Source organism: Rhea pennata, chromosome 1, assembly GCF_028389875.1.
Source record: "Rhea pennata isolate bPtePen1 chromosome 1, bPtePen1.pri, whole genome shotgun sequence".
In the NCBI taxonomy this organism is placed as follows: domain Eukaryota; kingdom Metazoa; phylum Chordata; class Aves; order Rheiformes; family Rheidae; genus Rhea; species Rhea pennata.
In genome coordinates, this window is record NC_084663.1 from 77,383,290 (window position 1) to 77,398,018 (window position 14,729).

Consider the following 14,729-nt stretch of genomic DNA (forward strand, 5'->3'; position numbering starts at 1 on the left):
ACTTCAAAACTCAACTCTTCACACATTTCCTGAGTATACATTCAGCAAAATTTTGTTCTGTGCAGAAATGAATCAACTTCATGCAAATAAACTGACTGAAGCTTCTGGAAGTGAGTACCAATCCCCACTTTAATTTCCCCATCTAGTCTCAAACCTGCAGAACCAAATTCCTGCCTATCTTCATTAGCTTACTAGTCTTAACTATGCCTTTACTCTAGATATCAACTCTTAGTCCTGCTTCTCTCGCTGTCCGGCTGTATCTGTGGTGTCTATACAGTCAAGAAACGCCTCCTGCTGGGAAAGGGAGTTTTTCTCCTTACAATGTGAAGGGCGCTTAGGCCAAATTCTTTGTGCTGGGCAGAATCTGGCCCTTGAAGCTTAAACCTTTGTGTCTACTTCTCCTTATAAGTCATTTCCACTAAAAAAGACATTTTGGATGCTCTTAGTGTGGAAGGTAGGTAGTCCTCTAAAAATAACGTTGAATGGGCTTGTAAAGCAAACAAAAAAATTTTGTTTAAGAGTGATTCGTTGCACATTCAGCATTTCAGAACAAATCTCCCATAGAAGATCAGTACTTCAGAAATGTTAATTTGAAGTTTGACCAAGTTGATAATAGTGTAATGATTTTGGAAGAACTGTTCCTCCCTAATGGATCCTTGACCTGGGAAAGCAAAATTCCTTCAGTGGGTCATGACCCAACAGACTATAAAGGCTCTGTCATGTCATGAAGCTGCATCTTAATAAATCTCAGGTCATCTATTTGTCCAACCTGGTGAGAACTATGCATTTTAAAAACTTTATAACTATGCATTTACAGGATAGCTTGCTCAGAAGCTGGCTAATGAATACAGAAGTATCTAATAGTCTGCAAGAGCTTTTCCAAGCAACAGTGACTTGTCAAGTAAATATGTAGTAATAGTTGTTATTTTGACTTTCTGCTGGAAGAAGAACATTTTTTAACTCTACTTTTTAAATAAATGTCTGCAAGTGATGTCAAAATCTGAAGGTTTAGCCTCAGTTTTTGCACAGTCTTTCCAGAGAGACCATCAGCAAACTAACAGTGGCTTAAGCTGAAACTAGCTTAAATGAAGAATAAGAATCTTAGGGACCATATCATACATCACATCACTGGTTGATTTAGGACCTTTTTAGAAAAAGTAATTTGGCGATCGTAGGGGGGAAGTTATGCCAACATGGCCCAGATTTTCAGGAAGTATCAACGGTCACAGCTCAACTGAACCCAACAAATCTACGAAAACTTAATCTGGCTGATGAAGCAAACAGTGACGCCTTTTTTTTTTCTTTGAAAGAATGATGAAGCAACCTGGAAAACTATCAGAAATGGTAATGATGGACAAAGCTTTTGCACATTCCTTGAACTCAACTAACACCAGTAAAACTAAAACAGGTCATACAATACAAGCATCTAAAATAAAATAATATATGAAATATAGTATATGAAATATAACTATAAAACTATAGAAAATATAACTATAAATGAAAATAACTATATCTAATATTTCCTATAAAACTATCTTTATACGACTGCAAATCCATAACAATAAATGCAGTGGATTACCTCAGACAGCCTAAGCCAGAAAAAATCCAGCATGATTGCTCTGTATTTGTAGCATGTTTAGCAAAAACATTCAAAGATGAGTTTTGGCAAAAGTTTATTCTGCCACTGTGTATAGCTAAACTTCAGCTACTGTTGCCTCGATTTATTATTCAGTGTTTACATTATCTTATTGTCTAGGAGTCCTGCAATAGAATCTCATTAAGCCAAGCACCGAATATACACAGGACAAAAAGAGTTTCTGATGTGAAGAGCTTACAGTCCAGCACCTTTAGAAGAATGACTTTAATTAAGTAAATGCAAAGGGAAAAAAGGCAAAAATAACCAAGCACAGCCAAATTTTTTCAACCAACAGGCCTGAAATCCCAAGCTTAAATCCAGATTTAGGCTCATAAATAAAAATGTTATATCTAAAGGTGCCAGAAATGTGTGCTCATATTGAAGGCCTTGTAAGCTCTATGACTTAAAACTCTTGAATGCAAAGAAAATCAGACTTGCAGCCAAGAATAAAGGCTGACACTCAAACTCGGTATCTTAAATCAGGTCTTCAGCCTTTCCTTCAGCTACCTAAGGCATGCATTAAAGCTAAGTGTTGGCCTAGATTTCAGTCTGAGTTCCATCAGTTTTGTGAATTTACACTCAAGTCTCAACATCACTGCACAGGAGTTGCTGATGACTTCCCTCTTTAATCATCCCTGCTAGTCCTCTGTGTGTGTATGTTTGCACATACGCATGGGGGAGAGAAGGGATGAGTCTCCAATGTCGAAAAATCAGCTGAATGCTGCACTCCCACATGGAGTTTGGCATACTAAAATCATAGGCTTTTCACAACCCTCAGTTATATTATTCATGCAGCATGCACTCAGCTTGCTATTGTTCCTGCTCTCATTGTTTATAAATGAGTCTTTGCTTCATCTGAAGATGGAAGTTCCTTTAAGTTTCCCTTAGTCAAAGTACTTCTGTAATAAGCTGCAGTGCTATTGCTCAGAGGGTTAAAGAAGTTTCTGGAAATTTTTGTGCTTCTGGAAATAAAATAATATTTTCTTTCTTTATTTAATCAAAAAGCACAGTTCGGTCTAGTTGTTTTGTTTCAGCCAATCTGATACACAGGTTCTTAATTGTCTTCTTGAGGTACTGTATATCTTAGGAAAACAATTAAATGCTTCATTTTGTTCTTCATTTCTGCAATATTTGCAGAGGAGGCTTCTAAATATGTTACGTCTCTTGCTTTTACACCTCACTTAAATATTCCCAGCACTATAACATAAAGTAAATGACCCAGAGGCATGGACTTCAAATGTTTTGCATGGTGCAAGCACTATTCCTCATGGTGGGACCAGAAACTGATGATCCCTTCCATTATGGCCAATATGGCTGCAGAAAAACATATAACTCTTTCGTCTAGCAATATTGCGAATTTTATGATTTAGCTTGTTCGACAGTTCAGGCTGTCATTATTAATCCCAGTGATTGTGCAAGATTCTGAGGCATTCCCCAGCTTAGAGTTTTTTCAATCCAATTTAAGTTAATAAACAGTGAACTGAATTGCAAGAGAAAAGAATAAGTTAATCACATGGCAACGTAATCTCTTTGGGCTTCAAAGGACATCCTACTGTTTCGGGTCTAATAGCACAGTATTTTAAAAGTAGGTGGGACTGTGTCTTTTACTCCTCCATTTACTGCACACTTTCTGCTTTTAAAGTTCAGAGGACTTCCTTTAAGCTCCTGATAAGACAGATACTGCAAATTCAAAAGCGACAACAGACAGACTGTCGCCTGACATCCTGGAAGCAGAAAACTGGAGTCAAATCCATGCATATTTTGGTGTGAAAAGAAACTTCTGTTTTGAACTGAGGATTCAAGAAACATAAAGGCTTGCCAGTTAATGGAAACACATTTACATTAAGCTAATGTTAAGGAAGGAAACAATTGTTCAAAAACAATCTCCTATCTACTTGCAAATACCAAAACAATACAGAATTGATGCTTTTTGTCTTTTAAATATCAACATCTGACCTATCAGCTAGCAGCAATTTAATCAAACCTTCCCCAAAAGCAGTATTTTTAAATCAACAATCATCATCTCTGGGTACTCTTAACACTATGGATGAACTTCCTCCTCCCCCTCCTTCTCATCTACTTTTCTCCAGGTAGGTGACTTTTATCTGATTTTTCTGATTTTTATCACATCAGCTAAAACTCCAGTTTACTACAAGAAAATACATTTCTGGAAATTACACCTGTCAGGTCAACAGAAAATGCAAATTTGGCTGAATGGTACTTAGTTTGTTCATAAACTGCATTTTCCTCTTTAATTCACGAGAAAAAAAACAACAAAGTCTAGATTCTGTTGCTCATATGCATCTTCAGTAGTACCTCGCTCCTCAGCGGACCCTACTGGAAAGAGCTACTCACAGAGTTCTTCACTCAAAACATACATACAGAGACTGGGCTGTAATCAAGAATGCAAAGAACAAAAAGTATTTCTTTCTACAACAATGAAGACCACGGGTCTCTGAAAGAGTGACAGCAGTGCACTATTTTTTATTGGTTTTATAAAAAACAGTTTTTTTTTTTTGACACATTTGCATTTTAAGTGGCAGGTTTTGTCAAAGAAAAAAGAAAGAAAAAGAAAGATTGCAAGCATTTCTAGCACTGCTATATTCCGATCAGTTTTAGAGGAGCAAAAGATGATAGATTAAAATAACCCCTTGTAACAGCTGAGAGCAAATAACCTACAAGTCTGGAAACTAATCTGTGCCTGTGATGTGGACTAGCATCGAGTGGAAAGCAGACACGGAAGAAAGTGCATTGAAAGAGGCTTGGTTTGTTTTTAATTTAAGTCCCTGCTTATTCAAAAGAGTCATATCTGAATTTCCAAGAGCAAGCAAAATCACTACGCATTTACCATACTAAATGCCTTTTTCATCACCTAACAAAACAGAACAGATACAAATGAACCAATCAGGGATTTGGAGTGAGCTATCAGTGTTGGAAAAGCTAGTCTGCACATTCCAGTTGAGTCACCACAGAGAAGTGGAAAAGAAAAAAAAAAAGGAAAAAAAAGGAGAGAGAAAAAAAAAAAGCGAGGGGGGGGGGAAATAAATTACTGTGTGCAACTCCATCTGCAAACTGCTTCTCCCGCACTGGTATGTAATAAAATGTGTTGCTAAGATACAAGCTGCTAAAGAAGTTCATTAAAGGACACTTTAAACAAAGCTGCCAGACTCTTTTTCCCTTTAAAGACTGCTTATTTGGTTCTGTCCCTTGTGTTTATAATTAGATCCTCTATATGAGAGATTGTGCTCCATTCAAGCCCACTCAGCAAAGAATGTTAATAAAATAACGTAAATAAGACACTGGCTTAGGTTCTATATATTTATGGGCTACAGGGCTGTTCATAGAAATACATCTGGATTCTACTTGTATTTTTAAATGAGAAATAAAGCTTTTCAAAGTCACTGCCCCCAAGCTGGAGAGCAGAAATGTCAGTTTTTCCATCCAGCACTCTAACCTAACTTTTAGCACAGACAGGAATACTTGCAGACAAAGAAAACAGGCTTCTTTACCCAAGTTGGGAGTTTTTTGAGATACCTCGTACGTAAGATTTTATGTGCAAAACAAAGCTATCTACACCAAAATAAAGGCCAAGATTGTTTATGTCTTTCACCTGGCAATCTTTATCTTTTCCCATCTGCGCGTGAGTTTCTACATGTGTGTTAACGATTTACAGAATTTCCTTGATCGTAATATATTAATGACATGAAGAAGTCTTTTTTGTCACATTTAATTTCCAGGAAAGACATGTTATCAGAGAGATCTTTATCTGACCTTCTGTAAAATACTTTTACTCTCCATGGTAATATTTTCATGATAAGGGTATTTTTGTTTTGGTTTTGGCTGGGGGGAAAGAAAGGGCAAGCTGCATTTTGTATTCACTCATGTGTTGAAATTATATCTTAAATAATTCCAGTATTTATCCATTGGATACTTAATAACACAGGAGATGCATAAATCACAGATGAGAGTTAGTATCAGTGATTATATAGGAAATGTTACTTGTCACTTTGTAACCTGCATCTCATATTAAATTCTGTATCACAGTCCCCAGTATGTATATATTTTTAATTACATTTTCAGGCTCATTTACATGCGCATATTGGCTTTCTGCCTGAATGATATCAAAGAGAAAGACCTTATGCTCACACCCAATGACACACACACACAAGCACATTTACACACAGAGACACTCGAATCTCCACATTTCTGAGAATGGCATCTTCTCTCATCTTTTTCATTCTTAGAAAAGCTTCAGTTCACCAGTAACTCTTTCAGCAAGCCTAGCTGATTCAAAGTGTTTCAGAAAAATGGAAAATTACAGAAAATTAAGGTTAATCTCCTCTGTATGTCAGAAGTATCAATGATTCTCACTTGACTCATGTTAATCAAAACATAATATACATTTTCACTTTATATAACCTTATGAGATCTATCATCAACAGCTGGGTTTGCTCAGAAAGGTTATTCCGTGCCTTCTGTCTGGATAAGAGATAAGCTGCATCACAAAATACCAACATGATCAAGTTACGTCCATCTAGAAAGGAGAACGACCTACATACTACATAGATTTAACTTCAGTTTCAAGACCAATTACATGCTACTCTTGACTAAATGTAAGCAATTGGGCAAATTTTCAGGCAAACACACTGTTCTTGCTACAGCCTCAATGCCCAGGCTCTTAGGACTAAATTCCAACTCTGAAAATAACACTGCCTCTCAAAACACTCAAATCAGCACCACCCATCATAGCTACCAAGTTCTCAGGCCCTTATTGTTCTGATTTTCCTACTGCCACATTCAGGGCCAGTTCTCCAGTTTACTCCAGATTACATACAGTCAGAAAGGTGATTTTGTAGTTTCAGCTGGGGCACACACTTAATTCCTCCGTGAGTTAAAAAAAATAAAGTATATCCTCATATTTTTTCCACTGTCTTTGTATATTAACCAGAAGGGTATGCCTGTACATGTGCAAAAAAAAAGCCCCAGTAGTACATATTAGATTTCAATAGCTGCTTACTATTGGCAGTCGCAGGTTGTAGCTAGAACTAAGCCGCATCAGCAATTTCATATGACACTCTGGAAATTGCTACTACATAACAATAAGCAGCTGATTCAAAAAAGGGGGGGGGAGAGAAAGCATGTTTAAGGAAGTACATTTTCCCCCAGAAGAACATTTCCAAATAAAAAAGTAGCACCACCTTAAGTTACCCCCAAAAAAGATATACATACATATATATACATATACATATATATATATAAGGAACTGTGCTTAAGGTGATTTAACAAGGAGAATTGGATATGACCAAATATGATTCTGTTAAGCTGAAATAACTGTCTGCTTTAATGGGAGAAAGACAAATTTGCATTTCAATTAGTCCAATTCTTTTTTAGTTTTTCTTTGTTCTTATCTTAAACTTGCAGCACATCTTTATACTTCCCTTACCTCCAACTACTATGCATGTACAAATTGCCCTTCTTGACATCATGGTCACACACACACCATTTACCATGGCCTTGTCTTATTGATTTGCAAACTTCTACCCTTTAACTCTATTGATTACAAATTGTGTTGATGCCTCAGATTTTGTCTGGGGGGAGAGGAAAGGAGAAGGAGATATCATTTTATAATCAAGTAAAAATACCGCGTATTTTATCTTTGATCACAAAGAGAAAGGCATAGAAGGGAAAGTTAAAAGTAACTCTATATTAACGTGCCTTTATACGCCTTCATGCTTTCAACTTGAAAATCAAATATGAAATGAGATGAAAAGGGATTTTCTGAACTTGAATGTACCAGAAGTGTTTGGAGTGATGCAGTATCCCATTGGAAATGTGATTTAAAATCACCATTCAAAACCCCTCCTCCAGCATCATTCTTCAGAAAGGAGACGTAGTCTCCCTTCCTTCTATGAGCAGAATGAATCAGTGGGCCAGATCCTGAAATAAGGTGAACTAGTATAAATCTCTGACCCAAGGCACAGCTCTAGATCAGCTTCATGTATGGCATGGACCAGTGGAGAATTTTTTCCAATTGAATCACAGCTCTACACAAAGACTTCCGTGAAAGCACAGTTTTAACTGTCCAAACATCTACTACAAAATAAAAACAAATTCTAACTCCATTAGACAGAGTTGCTACATGGAACTAAAGTTTCTTTGAAAGGGTCTACCTACCAAAGTATCGTGTACAGCTGAATAAATACCTGCTCGCTGCAAGTATAAATTAGATATTTCACAATGTGTAACAGGTAGCAAGTACCATTACTGTAAGACCAGAAGAGAAATAAAAAGGTATTGTTGCCATAATTCCTTTTTCTGAATAGACAAAGGCATTGTAAGGAAAAAATTGCTAAATCACAGGGATAATCATCATAGCCAGCTCCTCTAATGAGGCATCATGGGATTACTGGAGTTATTATAAGAGTCATCTTATTGAAGAAATTCAAAGTTAATTGAAATCAATTGTACTGTTCTGACAGCAGGTGTTTTAAGTGGCTAAAATATCAAAGTGAACTCTTTAAAATGGTTAGAATGAATGTAACACTCACTTTTCAACCCTTAGCCCTGCCAAGTGATATCCTCTACAAGTGCAGAAAAGTGTACAGTCAAAGAAAAATGCTAGAATAAAATAGCATTTCACATGCCAGTCAAGCAGCTACCAAACAAAAGGTGGTTCTAACCCCCTCCAGTACACATTTTCACTACAGATGTGCAATTTCCATGAATCTTATAAGGGCAACTTAATGGAAGGCAGAAAGCCACAAGTATACATATTTCTATTGTGTTTCGCTTCTATGAAAATGTTCTTTATTACCACTTTCCCCCAATATGAATGTGTAATCTCCATGCAGAACAGCTGAAAGCACAGAGGGCTAGGATTACCGTTATACAAACTATATTCCCATGTTTCTCCTCTAAGGAGACAAAGGTAAATTCTGCTCTAGTTTTCTCACTTTTTCCACAGATAGCAAAGCAACCAATACATTACTAGATGATTCTAGGGAAAAAAAAAAAAAAAAAAAAAAAAAAAAAAAAAAAAGAGAGAGAAACTGACGCTTTCTGAATTACTGTCCAGAACTAATCTTTAATTTGATCCAGTAAATTCACTTGATTCTACAGTTGTTCGGGTTTCCCAGTAAAGTCAGCAGGACCTCAACGCGCAGAAGAACAGCAAAGTCAAGCTCATATTTAATACCTGTTGTGTCTCTGCTTAAAGACTCAATGCAGTGATTGGAAAGCTTCATATTCCACCTGGGGGATCATCACCCTGTCTCCTCTGACTTCAGCGAGTGCTTGGTAAGGCCCTTACAACCATATTCTGCTGGAAGGAATGTACATAGATACAGTTCTTGCCACAAGAAACCAGAGAGGTCTGTGCGCACACCTCAGGATAGAATTTGACATTAGGTTCAACCTGATTTGGAAATGTCTTTCAGACTTTATCTCTGCTTCCACTGACACTTGTAACCCCGATTTTATCTCAACAATTTTGAAAGTACCCAACCATATGAAATACTGAGCTTTGGCAAATGTCAATAATTTCGCCTTTAACGTGTAAACAATGCTGCCATTTCCAGGCACAGTACAAGCGCGCATTTCAACAAACCTAAAAAAATCTCCTCCTTTCCCCTTAAAAGAAAGATACAACATAGGCAAAACCAGACATCTTGAGTTCAGTAGTTTCCAACAACTTGTGTAAGAAGTGTTTTTAAATTTTAGGAAAACTCATGGTTTCCACAAATAGGCTTTGCTGGTAATCACTAAAAGCAAAAATAAAGTCAGTGGTTTAATTTCAATATATTACCCAAAAATGCAAACCAACAGTAATACAGGTTGGAAGAGTCTGCCTGAAACTAATGTTGATTTTCTGCATAGATAGTAAATTATAGTAAAGAAATGAGGCAATGCAAAAGTGAATGTCATATATATAATGTCTTTCAGGAAGACATATTTTTATTACTGCGCTCCAGGACAGGCTATCTGAATTCAGAGTTCATCACAGTTGAAAATACAGTAGCCCACACAAGCTCGTTGTTATTTTTTAAGACCTGGCTTACTACCTAATACTTATGTCAAAAACAGTTAACTTGTGATCGGAGGTTAAAGGTTTCTTTATTTGTTTATCTTAATCTATTAATTAATAAGAGACAACTTTCTAAGATGAAAAGACCCTAATGACTCTTTATGGAAATAAAGAAACAAGAAACACATGCAGCAGAGCACCTCTGGTGTGCTTTTAAGACCGGTGCTGGCTCTTATGATAGCTCTTTTATTTACATATAAATGCTTGTTGCTTGACAATTTAGATAAAAATGTTACTGCTGCTCTGCATGTGATGTAGATTGAAGGTGTAAAACCACTGGACCAACTAATGGAGTCTTCACACATCATATCTTGTTAAAGAAGAGGTAACCCACTCTCAAACGCTATTATAATTCATCAAAACTATAGTATACAAAAGATACAATTTCTAACAAAAGTCTAACTTTGTCTTTCTGAATAAGATGCCAAATTCATTGGCATTCATCATTTAAATAATGAAAATGATCTCTCCATAAAACCTATTTGACACAATTGGGAAAAATATGAAAACTATATCTAATTCTGTATTTCTCTACACGAGCAACATAAATGAAACATTGACGAGGGGGAAATTTAATTAGGTTTCAAACTGAACTCTAACTTTTACAAAAGTCTACTTTATATATTTACCTCATGCACCAAGAGTTAAGCTTGTCTTTCAGTTCTTTCTGTCTTTATTTGTAACTTTTTTTAAAAAGGAAATGTTGCCCTAAATGCTAATGGCTACAGTGGGAAGCTGAAGAAAGGGATACAGAAAGATAATACTCACCTCTGCTATATTTAAAATGGATGTGGATGATGTGATCATCCATTTGTTTTACTACGTGTTTCATCATCCACATGCGCCTTATAATTGAAACGTAATTTTAGCATCTTTTTTATCCAGTGCATGCACAAAGGTATACATTATTGAACTATGAATTAGTTGTTCCTAAACAAATCTTCAGGGGGTAGCAGGGAAGAAAAGTAAATATTATGTAAAAACAATCTCCCTACTTACATTGCCTTCTTAATTTTATTTCAGTGTTTTAGTATACTCACAAAAGGGAGAGCCTGAAACCACTGAACAGATGCAACAGCACTAAAACTACTGCTGCAGTAGTCTTCAGTGTATCTCCTTCACGCCCTGAATAGGGACCAATAGTTCATTCATAAGCCACTATGCAAGGATAAAGTACTAATTATACAAAGTCTGAAAAGTTACACAAAGGTTTTGTGACTTGGTCAAAGACTAAGACTTCCAAACTCATTTCACTTGTGACCCAAGAAAGATTTCAATTTAGACCTCCAGAGATGGCAGTCTGGAGCAAGAGGACACCACATCATCACCACCTAGTCTCTTATTTATAAGCTCTTGTTGCATCAGATGCTGAAATCAGTAAAAAAAATACAAAATTAGGTTTCTTCCTAAAAATAGTCGTCATTCCCACTGTGTCAAATTTCCAGTTTACAGAATTTTAGTGTTGTACATTTAATTACGTTACAGGCTATAGATCTATTTACAAGAGTATGAGAAGAGAGAGTCATAAATAGGTGACCATTGTTTACTAGTTAGTTTGGATTATACAGAAAATGTTGTGCAAGCTTAGCAAAAATCTTTTTCACCGAGCTGAATCAGAACATTCCAACTGTATTTTCCAGTGTGTCTCTCTGCCTTATCTAAATTCCAACATGACACATAATAAATAGCTTCTCATTTACTATCATCATAAAAATTTAAACAGCCTTGAAATAGTTGCTACAATACAAGGGAAAATGATCAAATGTATATTCTAAATACCCACTTAGAACAGTAAAACTATTTCCATATTGAAGAAAGAACACATAAAGATGCATTGTTGCAGTAAAGGCTGTTACCTCGTTTAAAAAAAAAAATCCTCTACTCAGTATAGTAGTATTAGAGTCAACAACTTGCCGTTTTACACTGCAAAAAAGGACTAACAGCCCTTAGCTATCATGTAGTGTCAGATTTGCTTTAAAAAAGAAAGTATCTGATTTGATTCTATACAGTGATTAAACATCTTTGTGCTCTGCTGAGTAGGGTATTCTATCCCCTCCCCCCTCCAAAAATGGCATCAAAGCAATCAAAATGGTAATGTTCAGCATGAATGGGGCCCCATCCCCCACCTTCAAACTCTGCAGACTTTTCTCCATGTTAGAAGAAACCAACACCCCTTCCTCACAAAATGGAAGCTTCCACTACCAAATTGAGAGTGCTGACAAATTCTGATTACAATAAACTGGGAGGAAAAGGGTGGCATGCAATCACCATCCTCCAACGGGCACGGATTATATATGCATGGCTCACTTTTCAACTTTAACCACAACTCCAGCAAAAAAAAAAAAAAAAAAAAAAATGTGCCCGTGTCTCCCCCTCTCTGCCTACCCCCCACCCCCACTCCGCCCCGTCCTTCCCCCCGGGCTGCTGCCCCGGGGCTGGCTCCGCGCCGGGGGTAGAGGGAGTGAGGGGCGCCCGGCCCGCCGCGGGCGCTGTCCGCGCCCGTGGTGCTGAAGGGGCCGCCGCATTCCTCAGGAAGCGCCACCCATCCCGCCGCCGCCGCCGCCGCCGCGGGGCCGGCCAGCTCCGCGCTGCCCCGCGGGGACCCACCACGGGGCGGGGGCAGCCCGTGGGGGGCTCAATCCCGCTTTTTCAACTGGCGCTACTACTGCCCTGGTACATGAGGAAGTCCTAAAAGTGTGTGTGTGTTGGGGGGGGGGGGGGTGTGGATAGTTTGGGGAGTGCGAGCGCGAGCGCTGTCCGCGGTGCTGAACGCCCCCGCCGCCCCCGCGCACCCGGCAACTTCGCTCCCCGCCGCCGCCGCGGGGGCGGGTCACACGCGGCGCCGCGTACGCGGGGGTCACTCGGCACGGAGAAAGTTTGGGGAGGGCGGGTGGGGGGGGGAGGGAGGGGGTGCTGGGAAGGGAGGTTTCTGGCTTGTTTTGTTCCCGTCTGTTTTTTTTTTCTCCCTCCCGCGTTTGAAACAGGTTAATCTGCTTTTATCCCTATTTTGGGGAAGGGGGGAAAAAGTGAAAGTGCCTAAGTGTACTCGAATCAAAAGCTAACACGTCAGATCAGACCAAGGGAAGAGAAAGGCAAGTGAGGAAGAAAAAAAAAAGAGAGAGAGAGAAAGAAAGAAAGAAAGAAAGAAAGAAAGAAGAAAATAAAAGAAATAAAGTGATCAATAAAAATCAGTTTTGTAATCGAAAGCAGAAATGGCTCCAAACTAGGCTCCAGCCTCCTTGTTCCCAACTCTTCCTCTGCACATTCCGCAGAAGTGCACAAAGTAGCCCAAGATAGGAGAATTTTCCATATTCCTAAAACATGTCGACCAACTCAAAATGGACGCCTCATTTTTTTTTACGTTTTAACTACTGCTTATCTTTTTACTGCTAGTACTAAAATCATTCTTTCCCCCAGCAAGACATCTAAGAATCCGACCTCATTTTGAAAACATGCATTTTCTCACTTTACGCTTAGGAAAATGGATGTTATATGCTCTGCTGTCGGTATTTTTCAGCTAACGCAGACACTTTTCGGATGTTTAGAAAGTGCATTGTAAAAACAAGAAGAAAAACCAAACACAACTGAATCGATCTGTTCCTTACTTGTTTTTCATTAAGAGCTGCTATTCTTGATTGCCTTTCATGGATTTGTTTCTTAAGATCCCCATTCTGCAAAAACGGCAATAAGATGCATATTAAAGGCAAAGTGTAAACTAACCCCAGTAATGAATAAACTTGCGATCTAGAAATTGTTCAAAGGCAAAACCGCTCCACCGAAGCCGTACAAAAGCATGCACACACAAAACACCCTCTTTAGTAAGAAAGCTCAGTGCAAACTACAAAATGAGATCTCTTACTGATAAAGTTTCTCATCCTGCTGTCCCAACACAACTGCGCTTATTACAGCAGGATAAAATACTGAAGAAGAGAAAAAAAGGATCTGCATTTACCTGTGGATCTTGCTTCATCTGTGCAACTAGTTTCTATAAAAAAAAATACCCCCCAAAAAAGGAGGAATTAGAAACTGTTTCAAGTTTAATGGATTTTTTTTTATATGTATGGATGTGTGTGGACGGGGGAGGGAGGGGGGTAAGGAACAAAGAGGCAAGTAAACACTGCGAGTCAGTTTCAAGCAAAGCTCATAAATATTCAAGTCTCGTCCTAATCTCTCCAACACACACACACACACACACACACACACACACACTCGCACAAGCACCGACCGCAATGTTAACTCTCCGGATCTCCACAACACACACACAGACACACACACACACAAAAAAAAAAAAATAAAAGAGAAGAAAAAAAAAAAAGAAAAACTCAGCCAAACAATCCGCAAAACTACTTTGGCGAAGTGCTCGCCATTGCCGCGGGGGGCCGGGGGGGGACCCGCGGGGAGCCCCGGCCCTGGCCCCGCCGCCCCCGGCCCCACTCCCCCCGCTCCCCGGATCGATAGCCCCTGCGACAAGAAGCAATCGCTACTTGGTAAGCATGCAACACTGGTTCCCTTCCGATTTCCCTCGCCCTCTAAAAAGCGCCGGGGACAGAAATAACATTTTTTTATGATCATTTTATTATTTTATTTTTTTTTTTACCTGATGACATTGGATTTCCACTTTTAACGCCTCTTGCAAGCTGTGTAGCTCCATCCCTGCAACTTGCCAGGCACTTTTTCTGCCACTTTCAGATCCGAATGAAGTTTTTTGTTTGTTTGTTTGTTTGTTTGGTTTGGCTTTTTTGTTTTGTTTGGTTTGGTTTGGCTTGCTTTTTTTGCCTCCTTTTCTTTCCTTTTTTTTTTTTTTTTGTCCTTTTTTTGGCTTTTTTTTCTCTCTTTTTGCAACCGACCAGGCAGGCAGCCACCCCTCCCTCCACGGAAAAAAAAAAAAAAAAAAAAAAAGGAAAGAAAGAAAGGAAGGCCAGGAAAGATTTTTTTAAAAAAAAAAAGAAAAAGAAAAAAAAGCAATAATAATAATAAGGAAAAAAAAAAACGACAACAACAATCGAAAGA

At 38.4% G+C, this 14,729-nt stretch overlaps 1 protein-coding gene across 2 annotated transcripts in view; it reads right to left on the reverse strand.

Annotated features, from left to right (window-relative positions):
* Positions 1–14,486, reverse strand: part of PHF21B (PHD finger protein 21B) — a 164,897-nt gene extending 150,411 nt beyond the window's left edge. For both annotated transcript variants that reach the window (XM_062570781.1, XM_062570771.1), the window contains exons 1-3: positions 14,317–14,486; positions 13,672–13,704; positions 13,325–13,390 (exon numbers count right to left, since the gene is read on the reverse strand). In XM_062570781.1, the coding sequence (XP_062426765.1) occupies positions 13,325–13,390; positions 13,672–13,704; positions 14,317–14,370 (153 nt within the window). In that variant the 5' untranslated portion in view covers positions 14,371–14,486. The remainder of the gene's footprint in view (positions 1–13,324; positions 13,391–13,671; positions 13,705–14,316) is intronic.
* Between the last annotated feature and the right edge of the window lie 243 nt (positions 14,487–14,729).